This window comes from Echiichthys vipera, assembly GCF_963691815.1.
Source record: "Echiichthys vipera genome assembly, chromosome: 1".
In the NCBI taxonomy this organism is placed as follows: Eukaryota; Metazoa; Chordata; class Actinopteri; order Perciformes; family Trachinidae; genus Echiichthys; species Echiichthys vipera.
Genome location: NC_139826.1, coordinates 35,338,217 through 35,356,844, shown reverse-complemented (window position 1 = coordinate 35,356,844; position 18,628 = coordinate 35,338,217). Strand labels below are relative to the sequence as shown.

Here is an 18,628-nt window from a genome sequence, read left to right as displayed (position 1 = left end):
GACCTTGGGTCATGGGTACTCTTCAATGGATATATGTACAGTATACATGACAATCTCAGCAGGTACCTTCTAGTGGTTGTTCATATAATTCACTTTAAAAGAAAAAATCAACATCTTTGCTTTGTTTTGTGCCCACTAAGTCTTTGGTCGTTGGTATAGCAATAATATGCTTTGTCAAGTGCTTAACGTTAACCTCTTAATTTGTTTGTTTGTTTGCGTCTGCCTAATGGGAACTCATGTTGTAATCACCCGTTGTAACCCTGTCTCTGTTTACGTTTATACACAACTATTTTCATTCTACTGTGTAATTAAAGAGTAAAGGAGTCAACACTTATGAATAAATGCATTTATTCAGACTGTCATCACTCACTGTTTGCACAACTATGAAAAATAATGTAATTTGTATATAATCCACATATTATTTCTGTAGAAATTACAAAGAAATTCAGGTGACAGTCTAAGAGCACTAAACTCCTTATAGGGAGGAGGGCTGGAGCGGTGGACGCAGGGGTGTGGCACCAAATTCTGGGCCCTGGACCACAACCCCCAACACAAGTACTTCACTTGGTTATAAGAGGTTTGCTTAGAGTATCATGTTTAACAAGATTTTCTTTATGTATATTCAAATATTCCTGACCCAGACTTTACTTTCTTGAGGGAAGACATTACAAAGTCACTGGTCAGTAGATTAGCTGATGGTCACGCTGAGTCGTAACGGACGGACTGAACCATTTTGTGCCTTTTGTAATGGGTGAGAGGCCCCTCAGAGAACCTCCCCTACTAAACCAATGCATTAGGCCAATGTTTTATTTATGTTATGACACTAATTACTTACAAAAACAATAATTACAATTAATTTTTAAGGGTTTTTGGTGCCTTTGCCAGTCACCTTTGGTTGCTTAAATTTGTGTGTCGCTCACCATTTCAAGGTGTTAAATAGAACGCCATATTTCATCAACAACAATAGAAATAACAAATTACTATTTAGATATTGACACTTGACACACAAGAAGGCTGTGACTTGAATTAATAAGCACTTTACTGTACGGGATTGTTGCCTGAATTGTATTTAAAGATAAAAATAAGTTACTTTAGTTATAATAATCTCACGCCCGATGTCAGCTGGGATCCGATCGTGCGCCAACCCCCCCACCTCCCCCACGACCCCGACAGGGCCGTTGAAGATGAATGAATGAATGAATGAGTACCGTAATTACTATTAATAAGTACTATTCGACATTGTTTATGCATTGAAATGTCTGTTACAGGTCCAGATATTCGCAGTGCTATTGTTCTTAATAAAATCTAAATTTTCGCCAATTCTAAACATCTTTTAGTGTATGACTATGAAACTGCATATGATGATAACGTATCTGAAATGTATCCTAATCTTTAGTTGTAAAATGTGTGTATAATGTGTGTGTTGGATCCATTTTGTATATTAAAATCCTGGATTTGAGCCACAATTGTTCTCCCTTTGTCCACATGTTAAAGGCATATGTGCTTTGACGTTTCAGAAGTGTGCACTCCTCCTCCTCTGTTCCAGCACCCATCCAGCAGGGTTCATGTCCAACTTCAACATGTTGAGCACCCAGGGGTCCTGATTTGCACCTCGAATGAACTCTTCCATGTTAATATTACCTGTGGAGTGATAAAAGTCAAAGCAGGATTAACGTTCTGTGCCGGTGCAATGAAGTATTCCCTCCGTCTATTGTCATGGCATTGTTACATGACATGTGACTAAATTCTTACCATCTCCATCAGTATCGACAGCCTTCAATAATCGATCCACAACTTCATCTACGGTAAGCTGAGAATCACTCATGTCTGTCTTTGTGCCTTTCTTTATCCGATAGAGGCTCTAGATGGAGAAAAAAAAAAAAGAAATTTGTCTATTTAGCATAAACTGCTGCACTCAGTGATGATGTATGATTCACTCAAAAACTATACAAGATTGACAATTGTTTTATAGAGTAATGATGTAACTAAACATCTTTACATCATAATGTGCACTTTGGCTTTATATTTCTATTAAAGCCTTTAAATCTGAAATATATTTGACAATCTCATCTCATCTTCAGCCTCTTATCCAGGGTCGGGTCGCGGGGGCAACAGCTTTAGCAGGGGACCCCAAACTTCCCTTTCCCGGGCCACATTAACCAGCTCTAACTGGGGGATCCTGAGGCGTTCCTAGGCCAGTGTGGAGATATAATCTCTCCACCTGGTCCTGGGTCTTCCCCGAGGCCTCCTCCCAGCTGGACGTGCCTGAAACACCTCCCTAGGGAGGCGCCCAGGGTTCATCCTTACTAGATGATCCTTAACCACCTCAACTGGCTCCTTTCAACGCAAAGGAGCAGCGGCTCTACTCCGAGTTCCTCACGGATGCTGAACTTCTCCCCCTATCTCTAAGGGAGACTCCAGCTACCCTCCTGAGAAAACCCATTTCGGCCGCTTGTACCCGCGACCTCGTTCTTTTTTTTATTTGACAATCTCGAGTACTCTTATTAATAAATTATCACATCTTTTTATTCATAAAGTTCACAAATTCTTTGGCTTTGCATTTCATTTTCCTTTAAATGAAGCATATTTTATCGAAGAATAGATTCACATACATGTTACCAGTTAAAATACGCAATAATAAACTAGTGGAAATGCAGAAATGAATGTAGGCCCTTCTTTCCGTATGCACTTATTTTGATACACTGCTTGAAAACAATTGGATTCACGCAGTGAAACAGAGTGAATATGTCAGTTCAGATTTAAACCTGAGAAGTTATACTTCAGGTAATTGGCTGCTCCATGACAACGCACACATTTTCATACCTGCAACTAGATTGATGAGGAAAAATACACGGTAGCTGAGAACCAAATCAATAAAGCACGGCCAGTAAAAATGTTGTATATGATCTAAGTATGTCCATTGAAACAGAAGTTGTCCTTAATACCTTGTGTCTATAATTATAGCCTCACAAGGAATAGACTCGCCCATATCTTATATGCACGTTTATTTTTTATTATTGAGAATTATTTCCTTCTTCTTTTTTCATCTTCTGTAGCTTGAGAACCCACACACACATATATATATATATATATATATATATATATATATATATATATATATATATATATATATATATATAATCATTTGAGGAGAAGAAAACACAGTTAGGCTATGATACATTTTCTCAAGGTGGAAAACCAACTACATTGATTTCACTAAGCACATGTCATAGTATAGAAAATAACAGGTGTGTATAATAAAATGAATAATGTGTAAATCGGCTGCTTTGGTTTCAGAATCCTCGTACTGTCCATGCTGGCTCACAGTCAAATTATCTTGTTACTTGTTAATGTCAATATTATTAGTAATGTTCGATTCCTGCTATGATACATGAACATGTCAGCCCAGGCTGTTGTGCTCAAACCTCACTAATTTAAGTGAAAGTGAAGTAGTATCCTAGTTGCATCCCGCACCCACACAAGGCATTTTGTTGTTGTCGGTTTATAGGTAGACTTACATCAATTATTGACCGTAGTTCATTCCTATCCACATAGCCGTTATTGTCTTTATCATACACCTTAAACGACCAGCGCAGTTTGTGCTCCAGGTCTCCCCGGAAAACGAGGTTCAGTGCAGCCACAAACTCAAGGAAGTCAATTGTATTGTCCTGAAAGGTAGATTGAATGAGAACAATTGGGTCACATATTCTGATAAAGATTTACAGTACAGTGCTGCGGCTTTTACTCTCTCACCCCATTTCTGTCAAAAGCTCGAAACATGTTCTCCGCATAATCGGACGCTTCTCCTGTTGGGTCCACACCAAAGAAGCGCTTGAACTCGTGCAGAAAAAGCTTCCCACTTGGACACTCCATAACAAACTTTTTATACATATCCTGGATTGCTTTGACGTCAATCTGCTCACTGTTCTCCGTTTGCTGTGTCTGCCCCATGGCTGGCTTGTAATTCAACAGTCCATAGTCCTGAAGTCTTTGGGCATACTCCACGATGGAGTGGCCAGACTTGAACTGGGCATGTCATTGTCTTAGGTGTTTTTTTTTTATTCTTAACCCTGTGGAATCCCAAAGCTCCAGTTTGCCTATAGACAGGTGATTAGTGTAGCATTAGGATTAGTACGGTATTATGTTGGCGGGGTTTCCTCTCTGAGTTGATTAGAATTGCAGCCAATGTGGATGTTGGCCAAACTCATAGTAGTGGCACGTGACACCCAAGTTAAAGTGCTTCATGTAGGTTTTACATTTCAAGAACAAGAAAGTGTTCTTACAGTATTTCAATGGGGCACCGTAAGAAAGTAGAGCAGGGTTTGTTATCTCATCTTTCAATATGATCACATTTATTTTAACACACACAAACTTCGGGCAATATTAGCTGAAATGCCTTTATTTTAGATTGGACAGCTTGAGGTGTGACAGGAAATTGGAGATAGAGAGAGATGGGGCAACATTGAGCAAAGGGCCACATGTTGGAGTCGACCCCGGCCGACATTTAGCCTCTATAAATGTGGCACCTGCTCTGACATGCTTTCACCTTATACACTTTTTTATTGTGACAGTTTTAGAAAACAAGGGCCTGCCAAATGCCTATCCAGCAGATGACGAGCAACATTAGCATTCATTTGGAGTCCTAGTTCTGCACATCTGGAACTCTTAAATTTCAACTTCAAACTATATCTGTTTAGATTAGCATACAAGACATAACTTTCACTGTACCCACCTTGATTTGTATTGATTTTAATGATTTTATCTAGTTGAAAACTTTGATTTTACTTACTACTAAATTTAACTATTGGTAAATTGTTGAAGTTTGCAGACTACAAAACCAAAAAAAGGAGCAAATAGTTAGTAGAGTTAGGTGCTGATTTTCTTTTTCACATTAGACCATGCATTAATTAATCTGTTGTTAAAAAAGCAAAACATTCAGTACTACAGCTTTAAGAGTAAGCTATGCCATTTAAAAATAGGACATTAATACGCTTTTGGCTTTTCCTAGTGGCACCATCAGGTTGATATTTATTTATTTTGATTTAATGTCTCAGAAACTATTGGAGTCATGACCTCAAGAACAAGGTCGCGGGTACAAGCAGCCAAAATGGTTTTTCTCAGGAGGGGGGCTGGAGTCTCCCTTAGAGAGAGGGGGAGAAGTTCAGCATCCGTGAGGAACTCGGAGTAGAGCTGCTGCTCCTTTGCGCTGAAAGGAGCCAGTTGAGGTGGTTCAGGATCATCTAGTAAGGATGAACCCTGGGCGCCTCCCTAGGGAGGTGTTCCAGGCACGTCCAGCTGGGAGGAGGCCTCGGGGAAGACCCAGGACCAGGTGGAGAGATTAGATCTCCACACTGGCCTGGGAACGCCTCAGGATCCCCCAGTTAGAGCTGGTTAATGTGGCCCGGGAAAGGGAAGTTTGGGGTCCCCTGCTAAAGCTGCTGCCCTCGCGACCCGACCCTGGATAAGCGGTTTAAGATGAGATAAGACGAGATGAGAAACTATTGGATAAAATGTCATGAAGTTTGGTACATTAATTTGCCTTTCAACAGGAATTGTAATCCCCCTGGTAACCTACTATCTCAGTGCAGATTTAGAATTGGTCTTGTTTATTACTCTTGAAAGTGAGCTTTGACACAGCAGTTAGTATGATTATTATACAACAAAGGGAAAACTAATTAATAATAAATACCTGGCATGTCATGGGAAAAAAAACTCAGCAATATCAACTGACTAAGTACCCTTTTTACGCAATCAACATATGCACACACACAGCTTCTTGTCCAAGGCTTTATCTACCAAGTGGATGATGTCCAAATCTATTACAATCTTTAATCAGTCATAGTGTTGTTTTTCTCTTCAGAAATAAATACGCTAAGAGGCTAAGGCGCTCCAGGTCATTCTAATTTGGAATTGGGATATCAATCTCCTTTAATTAGATTGCGTTGGCTCTGCAGCTATGGAGACAAAACCCCTCACTCAGAATACCTCAGTGAGTACGTAATAATCATTATTGCCCCACAACTTTGTATACAGTTGATGGTTACTTGTTGGTTGCTGCATTTTTTTTGACAACTTGTAGAGGCAGTGTTAAACAAAACACTAGAGGTGCAAAACAAAACACTATTTTCATACTTTTAATTTCGTAAATCTGCTACTTTTTTCTCCTAGATTTGCCACTTTAAATCTCATAAATCTGTTACTTTTTTCTTGTAAATTTGCCACTTTTTCTCTAAATATTACTCCTCTCCTACGGAAGCCCGGAAAGGTAAGGTGGCATACAGTACAGGTAAAGCATTACATACAGTACCATTCAGAAGTGAATGAGAAAAGCATGTCCAAACTTTTGACTGGCGCTGTAGATCTCGTGTTTATCTCCGTAAATCACCTGAAAACAACAGTAGTCTGCTACAGTTAAAACACAGACCTGTGTAACAGCCATGTCCAGACGCATTAACTGTGATTTACAAATAGTGTGAACGTGCTATTTGTTGTTACATTTATTTTACATAATGCATTTCTTGCATCCAAGTGCATCATAAACACATTAGGTAGGTTCATGCTGCCTGCAGACGATGACTACGGTCACCCACTGATGTGAATATTAAGTAGTAGTCTCTTCACAATATGATGTCATCAAACCTTATATCTACACTGTTCAACCCAAGTCGGCACCTATGCACAGTCCCATTATGTTTTACATACATTTGTAGTTCATTAATAAGGTAAAACATTTTGTTTATGCTAATTTTGGTGAACTTTCGCTTCCCTTTGTATTGTGCGTCAGGCAGTACAGTATAATTAAGCCTCAAAGTTTATCTTGTATGTAGGAGAGAATATCCCATAGGTAGGAGATAAACATAGGAGATTAACTTAGGTTTTGGCCAACAGTGCAAAAAAAATGTACTCTTCATACATTGCCCTAATACACCATTGCAGTTTAGCAGCTTCTTGGTGAGGGGAAAAAACTCTTGATAATTCTCTTAATGTAACTGGAATCCACTTATGCAGTAAATTGGATCACACATTTTCATTGGTTTCACACATTTTTCAAGGAGATCTCACAGGAAAACGTTCAAACCCTATCAGATATCTGTGTTCAACAAAAGAAAAACATATATAAAGAGATGATATATATAATACTTTCATAATTATTAGTATTTCAACAGCCACCGTAAAAACGCCTAGGGTTAGTTATCTCTAGTAAAACCAGCTCATGTTGATGGCTGAACTTTGTATTTTGTTGTCCATTGTGTAACGATTGATTCAAATAATTTATCATTTGACCACAAATTGTGTTGTTTGATTAAAAAAATACTTGCTTTTGATGCATTTTTCTGTAATAATTTGTGAGTGTTAGAGCATTTTACATACAACATGTTTGTGTTCAAGCGAATGAGAAAGTTGTGTTAATGTCAGAGGTTCAGTTTGGGATTCTTTTTATGCTGACGTCTCATTGCTTAGAGGGCGCTGCATTAACAGTGTGATCCACAATGAAATCCCTGAGAGGTCATTAGAGGTAAGATTACCACACAAGAGGTCCACCAGAATCATGTATGTATTTGAACTTGTACAGCGTCTCTGATTCTCAGGAAAACACATTATGTTGCTTTATATCCGTGCATGATGTAGTCAGCTGAAATGCATGAAAATACAGATACAATGATGTGAAGTGTACCTATAAAGGGTAAATTTTTTTATGCCGTATTGAGAACATTAGTGAGCTAATCCTCCCAATTATCGTGACACAATGCAACACATTCATGTCGTGTATTAGGGGTCTGCTACCTTTGCGATATGCCATTCTTACAGTTTCATGTAAATGAGTGTCATCAACCAGGCACGATCTGGGAGTGTTATCAGTTAAAGGATCGGGCAAACTACTGCAAATAACAGGCACTGCACCAACCAATGGCTATGAAAGAAGGGCTTGGGGATGCTGATGTGAAAGCACTACATAATTTCTCCAAAAATTTCCTGCACACTTGGTGCTAACTTGTGCCATTGGTTGAGATACCACGTTGCTTGGTTGCTGACCCCTGTTATATACAAATGGCTCTGCTCTTAATCTCGCTATTGCCAACCTACAGTTTGCTTTAGGGACACTTGAGATATTTCTCATCCAACATAAACTTGTTTTAAATGTTGATATAACAATATTTGTTATTTACAAGAAAATTCTGTCCACTTACTTTATCCAAACCCCAGGATTCTCAAATTGAAGTTGTTGAATTTTACAAATAGTATAAATAAACAGAGGTCTGCTTCTCAGTCCCAGACCTCGGAAAGGACTATTTCATAGTTATTCTACATAGCATTTACTGTTAACAATCTTACTAATGTTATGGTTAATGAGTGAAGCACAGTTTGTACATCCTGTTTGATTTAACCCAGACATGCAAACCAACTGCATGCTATTCTCCCCTCTAAATTTTGGGGAGCTCATTATAGCATTATGTATTCATCCATTATTTTTCAGTGGCTAGTCACACGTCTTAGTATCTACGTGTATGTTCTATACAGCATGCATTTGTAAGGTCTTATTATTTTAGAAGAATGTGATTCCCTAGAAGAAACAGCTGTATTCGAGAGATTGGTGGTTCCATTCCCCCGGTCCGCATGTTGAAGTGTCCTTTGTCAAGACACTGAACCCCAAATTGCTCCCCATGCTGGGCATGGGTGTGTATGGTTTGATTAAATTAGATGGTATGTAGATATGTCTGTGTGAATGGGTGAATGTGAGTAGTAGTGTGAAAGCAGTCAGAAGACTTTAAATGTGCTATATAAGTACAAGTCAATTTACCATTTACAAATGACTATTGTCTTTGTACATCGACTGTTAAATTATTATTCTTTTACACTTGAAAGTAGGACAAACTAGATAGAAACAAGGCCAACCTTAAGAGTGGATCCAAAATAAGCAGCCCGTGGCCACGTTTAGAGAAGGTATTGCTCAATGCAAAGCTAAGAGGATTTTAATTAAAAGGCCTCCCGGATTATTCCACTAAGGTCTTGTAGATGCCAGAAAACAGAAAACAAACATAAAACAGTTAAGTGCAATGTTTTAAAACATGCATATTGCCACAATCCTGTTAATTTAATTGTATAGAGTAGATAACTTTACTTAATGTCAATATTTATAGTGACAAGTAGCATGAACTGATTTAAAATACATCCAGTTTAAAATGAAGTTTAATTAACAAGAATAAAAAAAACACGTGGCTGCACTAGTATAGAAAAATAAAGCTAGGTCTGTGTTTGTGATGATGGATTGTTGGCCTCTTCGTCAATTACGTTTCTCCTAACAGAGTCAACCAAGACTAACAAGATTAGGACTCTAAGACCTTCACATCCTCTGCTGTTCTCACAAGACCTCTACCTGTCCACCAATACAAAACGTTGAGCCTTTTATTGTAACATTAATATCCTGCATTAGTTTAACACCAACAGTTATTAATTAAAAATGACCTCTTGTTGACACAGAAAAGCATGGACGCATTATCATTACAGGCGGATTGACATTTACTGTACAACTATAATGCTTGGCTGTGATTATGAGCATATGCTGCGCCTGAAAAAATGGTGAATAAAGACAAAATGTCAACATATAAATAAAGGATTATAATAGATGACATTTATGTGGAAAGGTGACAAAGGTTATTCAGGTACTAACTAGAGTATATCAATATTCATAATATCAGCATTGGACAATAATGCGCGATTTAACTACACTCAATGGCCGCTTCATTAGGCACACCTGTGCAATCTCATCAGTGTTTGGTGCCATTGTTAGAAATGTGTCCAAAAGTCTAATTATGAATGAATGAATGCATGCTTTATTTCAAACATGTGAAAAATAAATTACGCTTAAAGCACGAGTCATAAGAAACCCTTTGTATGTTTGAAAAGGAGCAGAAAGAAGCATTGGCTTATTAATTCCTGGCCCTTCTCCACTTAGTATCTATTACTTTAGTTTTTCTTACTTCCTGTGTATCCTGTTTTTTTTTAATACGCTCAACAAAACAAACAATCACCAACAAACAACGCAATAACCGCTTGTGTAAAAATAAATAAATGAAAAAGTAGGTTAAACAACTCGTTACCGGTAAATATTCAAGCATGTTTTTTTTTTCCGAGAGAAGGGGGGTTATAATCTGAGGGGGGAACTGAATCTGAAACATCTGTATGCACGCTCAACTTTAAAAACCTTGTGCATTTCAATATGCGGAGTGAAACTGTGGAACAGACGAGCGGAGGAGCTCAGACAATGTCCAACCATGAGTGAATTCAAACAACAGTACGAACGGACGGTGTTTACAAGGTACAGGGAAGAAGAGGGGTACGACAAACACTAGGGTTCTCACAGTTTGCCGTACTTGTCATTTATTTATTTTTACACAAGTGGTTATTGTGTTGTTGGTTGGTGAATGTTTGTTTTGTTGCGCGTATTAAAAAAACAAAAACAAAAGAAACAGGATACACAGGAAGTAAGAAAACCTATAGTATAGGTACTAAGTGGAGTAGGGGTAGGAATTGATAAGCTAATGCTTCTTCCTGCTCCTTTTCAAACATACAAAGGGTTTTAATGACTCATGCTTCAAGTGTAATTTATTTTTCACGTTTGAAATAAAGCATGCATTCATTCATTCATTCAGGATGGCAAAATGTGAGAACCCTAGTGTTTGTCAGACCCCTCTTCTTCCCTGTACCTTGTAAACACCATGCGTTTGAACATCCTAGATCATAGTCAAAGGTGGTCTTATTCTGGAATACAGTATATGGAGAGATGTTTCTGATTTTCTGTCCATCGCATTAACACATTAGGGGGCCGAATTAGTAGAAACTCATCAGAATTAAATACATTCCAGTACAACACCACTAACTATGAAATAAAAGCATATCATTTAAATAACACACCTATGACATAGTCAACAAAACCTGACAGGTATAATAAAGGTATATGTAATGTCAGAGCAGTTGCATTGGATTGCAATAGACTTTACAGGTTTATTGAATGAAGGTGCCACTGAGTGTATGTGTTGCAGTAATTTGATTAGTCAAGTTCAACTGATGAATAAAAAACAATATTTTAAAAAGTACTGCACATTTAACATATCATATAACCTCCACTAGATGGTGACATCGGTCCACTGCTAGAGCTCTTGTATTGCACACTGGTTTCCAGATGAATTCCACGATCACACAGGTTATTGGGAAACTATTTCAATATAGAATTGAAACGTCACAACTTATCAAAATGCAAGCAGCCCAGAGTCGCCAAATCAAATATTGACTTTTTTGTAATTTGTAATTCAGAATGGAGGGGATTAAATGATTAGTGCATCAATAGTCAAGGTTTGTTGCCTTGAAAGTACTCATCGGTAGCACAAGTCCTGATGAAAGTATTTATAATTGCTTTCACATCAAACTGAAAAGTGTGATCAATTATGATGGATTAATCATATTTATTAACACTGTCATTAGAAAGAGCATGTTGTCATACATGTGTCTCTGTTGATAAGCACTATTTCTCATAATACATACATGATAGTCTGTTACTAAGTGTCATTGTTGTGTCACTGCATTGTTTTAGTCATTGATTATGATTAAAAAAACATCTAGGATGCCCTTTTGTATGTGGCACAACTACTGTAAAACGTGTGTATTATTTTTCCCTGTCCTCTTTTCACTTGCAGCAAAATGATTTGTGCAAGATACAGAATCATACATATGATACAGATCAAACAAATTGCTGCCAGGTGTGTATTAAACTGAATGTTTAATGACTGAAATATACCCTGGAGTTCAATCCATGCCCGAGCCCAATTTTTGCACTTCAAATCCACTGCCATTAGTCCAGTGGCAGTTGCTCTAAGACTGCAAGGGAAGCTCAGCTAAAATGTCCCCAAAAATAATAAATTAAAAAAATGGTGAAATATGTACTGCTGTGTGTACATTTCATTAACTAAATAAATGCTAGACACCTTCATCTTTTGTTCAGAATCAGCTTCTTTGGCAGGTAACTGGTGCAACTCATTCATCCACAGCGCTTTACAGAGTTGGACGCTCAGCTTCTACTGACTTCAATGGGGATGTGTAGAGCGGGTTGTTCCTCTGCAGCCAAACTAGACGCTCATTGGATAAATGCTGGACTTTGTCCCGCCCATCGGACGCTCAGCATCTCTGGGGGTCTATGGGACAGTGGGTTGGCCCAGACGCTCGGCTTCTGCATGATGATTGGATGAGCTGTCTGAGGTGGAATCCTTTTTTGATTGACAGCTAAATGAGCAAATCAGCGATCTTGAAGAATAAATATCCAACGGAGTATTTTCCAAGTTTTTCATTCTGTTGTTCTGAACTGATACGGAGACTTTACCGATCCCCAGTGACTTTGTCTTTGTTAAAACGACTAGCGTTGTGTTTGGCGACTCTGTTCTATCACTTTGCGGTTTCTTTTCCCAACGAGCAGCGGCAGCTGCGGAGCTTCTCCCCCCGTCACGATCACTCACACTTACAGGTGGTCACACTTCACAGTAGCCTGGCGCAGCAGCTCCAGCTGGGCCAAGGCCGTTTAAGCAGCCTAGCTCTGCTGCCATTGAGAGGACACTGGTCAAGTCCGTGGAAAAGATGCCTAGTTGGTACAACAAGATCTCAGGTAATTTTCTTAATAAGGAACGAGGGGTAGAATTTACATATAAATAAACAAACACATTTATGTGTGTATGCCGGAAAAATGAGCTTCCCCTCCTTGAAAGACCAGCAGCCGCCACTGGTCTGTAAACTAACTTTATTTGAAATGTAAGTAAAACTGCCACAAAAGAAAAGAAAATAAAGCTGACTCACAGGCTTTCTCAGTCGATAGGGATTGCCCAGTTGCTTTAAATTTTGGCAAGAGATAACAGGGGTGTTTGAATCTGATCATTGTTTGTGTGCTGGAACGACATTTTAACAAGTAACTGTTTGAGGCAGCAGTCGGTCTATCGCAGAGACACGGCTTTGGAGGGTAGCTGGTTCTGGTCCCTGCTGGAGAGGTGCCAGTGCACCTCCTGGGCATTTCTGAGGTACCTTTTAGCGAGGCACTGAACCCATATACTGATGCTTATTTGCTCCACATTGACACATGAAATTCCTCCAGGGTGGCAAATAAAGTTTATTATTAATTATATAGAGATTAAAAATCTAAATCCTGCAAGCACCAAGTGACACCTACAAAGGATTGAAGCAAATTCCTGACTGCGATCACACATCTATAGCCTTTCTTTAAAATATTTTCATGCTTTTTCATGCTGTCTGCACTTGAATGTCCACTGGGTGATGACAGATCGCATCAACTAAAGCTCCAAGAATCATGCCCCATTTTCATCTTTTACTCATATCTTTTAAGAGCTTTTTGTAATTGTGTTCCTTCCTCCATCCATTACGTTCTGTCAATATGCTGTCAAGGGCAGGTCTTTTTCTTTTTTCCTCCAAAAGCTGTTGATTTTTCTGTTAATTTTATTTATTTATTTAACCTTTATTCAACCAGGAAAAACACTCATTGAGATTGAAAACCCCCTTTTCATTATGAATATATATAAATAACGATGCTATGACAAATAGCAGGCTTTGAATTTATAAACAAGTAAGCCTTCAATATCTTCTGGGACCAATTAGTTTTAGTAATCATCCACTATATGTATCTTAAAAAATAAAGCTATACTTTATTTCAAATATGACTTCAATATGACAACAGCTGGGTGCACCACCTTGATATACTGTAAAGAGCCACAAGAGAACACAACAATGCCTCTGGTAAATAAGGGGCAGTATGCAGCCTGACCAACTATGGCTTAGATCTGCCATGAAATAGAAATAAGAAGAAGGGATGTTAAGGCCACACTTCAATAGATGAAATAAACAAGGCAAAAGCTGCTCTTATACAGCCGCAAATTAGAGCGTGAATAATAACGAGAAGGCTATATTCTAGTCTACAAGTTTTAGGGCCACTATTCTGACATTTTGAGAATAAAGTCAGAATAAATTGGGTTGCTTTGAGACATATTATTATTGTAATAATTTTACAAATTGTCACCTGTGGTTTTTCCTTTAAATATATATAAAAAAAAATCCACCGTAAATCAGCGCATAAAAACACATCGGCGTTGTCTAATTGACGCCTTTGCAGACTCACCGCATGATATGTGCCCCCCAAGGCCCCCCAGCCCCCAGCATGCTTATTAATGTTTCTGAGTCAATCCTATTTTCTCCTTTCAGAACTTTATATCAGTGGATCGTTAGAGGCGTCTCAAGAAAAAAAGAGAGACACACTACTCTTTGGATAAATCATAAAACTCCCAATTATCAGACAAATATCACATGCTGTACAGTTATGGAGTATACGTCTTTCAGCCTGCTTTTATTCACCCCTGAAATGGAGCGTCGGATTCTTATTTCGTCTTTGATGACAGATCTTGCCCACCCTGGAGATCAAGCAATTCATTTATATATTTATCTACTTTTTCGTTTCAAGGAGCAGCGAAGGAAGGTGGGAAAAGATGATACTGAATTCCAAATGACATCGAATATTACACACGTACATACGCACAACAGCGCCAGGAGTGAAATAAAATGGTGCGCTAAGAACAAACCCAAACATGCAAACAACTAATATTAGGAGTTGACTTAATTCAGTTAATTCAGAACAAAATTGTGACAGTAACTCAAAGAAAGAATTGCATAGAGATAATATAATGGAGGATATGGAGAAAATAAAAAAAAGTAAATGGATTGAAAAGCTTTTCTGTGATGCAAAACAAGCAAAGATACAATTATAGAGTGCAAATAACAGTCACTCACTGGGAGAGTAATTTGGTGGCAGAAAGTGTTCTGATTGAAAGCCTTGAGGTCTTTGCCCTCGATGACCAATGGTCCTCCATTCATCAAAAAAAGCCTCCAAGTTCAGTTGAATTGCCAAATAATGGAGCTAAACAATATTCACATAAGTTGTTTAACATAACTGTGTAACCTGAATAGACATTTTTGTTGTCTAAGTTGACTCATTATACCCAAAAACACAGGTAACATCCTTCACTGCTCTAATGAATCCTGTTTTTCTGCAGCAGAACAGCTCTCATATAAACACTGCACCTGCCCAGCATCAAACATTAGACGGACAAATCAGCGACCAGGTTTCGAACGGGGTGAAGCAAAAGAAGCAGAAAACAGAACTAGTTAAAGGAGAGTTATTATTGGATTTACAGGGGAGGTTGTTTTGTTGTGAAGCTCTTGTAGACCAGAGTGCCTGCATCATTGTACAGTGGGAGGAAGTTTCCATTGTTCCACTGTGAGACACGGACAAATACTTTTCTCTCTTACATAGCAGTATAGACGAGACTTTGAATCCCCTTTATACTAATCGTCCGTCCTTGCTGCGGACATCCTGGAAATGACAAAGAACGCGTGTTGCTTCAAACTGAAGAGGATAAGACTGTTGATATTCCTTAATGGTTGGATTTCTATGGGGATTAATATGATTTATTAGTTAATGGCCAGATTCATTCATCGTAAAAAAAAAGAAAGAAAAAATCAAGGTCGATGTAATGTTTCTTCAGACGTTTCCTTTCTCCCCTGACATCTCATGATGAACAGTCTGCGGAGGTCAATGGTCACCACTGCTTCTGATAAAAGGGAAGAATAGCATAGATCATAGGAGGAAGCATCGATTTTTAATTTCTCTCCGCACAACGCTCTGTCAACACGAAGTCGCCCCACCACCCTCCCATACACACACGCACACAAACCCACACACCAATCTGATCCGGCTGGTTTCACAACAGAGGTCCCTTGGGCCGTCCCTATTCTATCACATCCCCATTTCTCATGTGCAATGACTAACGGTCCGAACGGGTGACATTGAACAATAAACTTCAGACTTTATGGAGACTTGTGTTCTCTCGAAATGGCTTGGGTAATTTACCACCTAAATATGAGATTTTCTACCTTTTCCAGGTTTAAAAAAAAATGTTTTGACCGTATGAATTATAGGCTCATACAGTACATCCAAGCACTGAGTGTAGAGCAGTTGGCCATTGCATTCACTGTCAAATATGCCAAGATGGTCAAATTGTGGTGAAAGAAAGCTCACAGGGCTCCAAAAATCAATGGGGTTCTTCCTCAGTGAGAGTGACATCATGCTCAGGACGCCTTTACTCCGCTAGTTCTTTACTTAGCCAATTGATTACAGTTATGTTAATGCTCTGAATACTGAGTAAAGCTCCTTGCTTACAGCATTTTAGGACAGTTACATTTTCTATAAAGGCCACCGAGCAGTTTTAATACCTTCTGAATAGTGAATGCAGTTGTTTTAGGGTGATGCTGTGTGCTCCCGAGTGCCTGAGAGTGTGTTTATGAAGTTGTTTTTTGCGCAAAGGTGGTTTCGGAGATAAGAGGCACGGTTTGGGTGTGGATCGAGCTATAGGAAATTCTGAATCATTTATACAGTTTGATCCCAGCAGCACTGCTGAGCTCAAGCAGGAAAAACACCCATAGGTACCCGGAGGAGGCTACAGAGAGACAAATCAAACTAAAAAGCACTGGAGCAGAAACATCGGCCGGTGCTGAACAATATCCTCACACTCAAACACAACATTTTCATCTGTTACATTTGACGGAAATTGATTCCTCCTCCTGAAACACCCCCCTCAGGATTTAGAATCATGTCTTTATCTGTCTTAGTCACTCAAAGTCGTATATCTTTTTCGTCTAATGGCAGGAATCCCAGATTAACACCAAACTTTAATGAGTTGTTTCTTACCCACAGGCCTAAATGTCTGGCAAATTTCACAGAAACAAAGTCAAACGTTTTGGATATATTACATTGACAGATGGAGACTAATTAAAGGAGAAAAAGCATAACCTTCTTGCCAGAGGTACATTTTAGATTTGAAATCGTAGGACTGTGCTCAGACTCTCAAGATAATTCTCAGGGAGTTTAAAGTTTACTCTGAAACAACAACACCTTTAATTTGGGCTTGTCCCCAAACAACAACAAATAAAAGTGGAGAAGCCTATGATTGTTTCCCGTATAATCCTCACGATCTGTGTTTGAAATAGTCCCATTGCCTTCTCCGAGAAAAGTCAAGGTCGTGTGCCTGCAATATAATATGAAACTTAAATGTCGTCCACACCAGAAGCATTTCAGCTGATTTTCTTAGCCCTCAAACTTCTTACCACTCCTGAACATGCCAGTTTTGATCTTCCTTAGTCTACAGTAGATGCACTTTTGTGTTCTTCGCCCACAGCATTGGAACTCAACATGGACTTCAGCAGCCAACTCAAACCAGTCCAGTCTTTGGAAATCCTTGAAAGTTTGTGAGCACAGTAAAAGACCCACGGCAATTACCGATTTGAGGATGCCAGAACCAGCTTTCCTGGCTCCAGTTATTCAATTCAATTCAATTCAATTCAATTTTATTTATAGTGCCAAATCATAACAGAAGTTATCTCAGGACACTTTACAAACTAGGTAAAGACCACACTCATGATAAACATAGACCCAACAATTCCCCCGTAAAGTACGGTGGCAACGAAAACCTTCACTATAACAGACAGGAACGTCAGACAGAGCCAGCTCTGTGGAGGACGGCCATCTTGACCGGTTGGGGAGGAAGAAAAGGAGAGAGAAAGAGAGAAAAGACGGACAGATGGACACATAAGATGCTATAAAACTGATCATTTTGATTTCGATAACGGACCTATACTGTATCAAAATACCACTTGCATTTAGGTTGAGTTCCATTAACTGTGAACACAGTATTTGTCTGCAAATTATTTTTTTTTGATAGACATTAGGGTTGAATGCCAGGAATTGAGATCCATTCTCCAGGAAAAAATACATGCAGGATCCTGGGATTTTCAGCATATGTGCGCCACTGTGCTTGCATACTAAAGACCGTAGTCAAACAAAGATGCCCTCTTCAAAGCTCATTAATGCTTTGACATAACTGTTGTAGCTATATTCGGAACTTCAAGTGCTGTTATTATGGTAATATAACTGGATCAGGTTTCAACTGGCAGCTCCCGAACCAGCTGTGTGATTAAATATTGTTCCAGGGCTGCCAACACTCACACTTTTGGCACGAACAGCTTGAGCTCTGTCTGATAAACTTACAAATCTCTCAAACACTATGAAGGTTATAAAGGCTTCCTCTGCACACAGGACAACATTTTGTGTATTTATGTTGGATTTTGCCTTGTTCATTATTTTCTTAAATTCTATTCTGTTACAAGTTGAGTAATTAGGCAACCTGTAGCCATCACACAGCAACAGGAGGGATACATCCATCTCCAAATTGAGAGATGCACATTTGGCACAGCAGCGCTTCCTTCATTAGTTATTTAAGTCTCCCGATACAGCAACAGGATCAGCCAGCATCTAACGGTAATTGATGTTCAGTGCTTTTCTAAGCAGCACACCAGCAAACTGAGATCCTCAGTTTAACAGTGACAGAATTTGTAATAAAAGTATGTGAGTAAAATTAGAATGTAATGTAAATATGGAGGGAAAACAACAGAGGATACTTTTGATAAACATGATGTTATAATCAAAATCACCAAATGCTCATTTCATTTAGGAAATCCTGGGGAATTTTTT

General features: G+C 38.8%; 1 protein-coding gene across 1 annotated transcript; it reads right to left on the bottom strand.

Moving 5' to 3' along the window:
* Positions 1 to 1,513: 1,513 nt before the first annotated feature.
* On the bottom strand, positions 1,514 to 3,951 carry LOC310946328 (guanylyl cyclase-activating protein 2-like; the record flags this gene model as incomplete). The annotated part of the gene is made up of 4 exons (XM_083912770.1): positions 1,514 to 1,641; positions 1,753 to 1,861; positions 3,519 to 3,668; positions 3,754 to 3,951. The coding sequence occupies 4 exons, from the start codon at positions 3,949 to 3,951 to the stop codon at positions 1,514 to 1,516; spliced, it is 585 nt and encodes a 194-aa protein (XP_083768896.1).
* Positions 3,952 to 18,628: the final 14,677 nt, after the last annotated feature.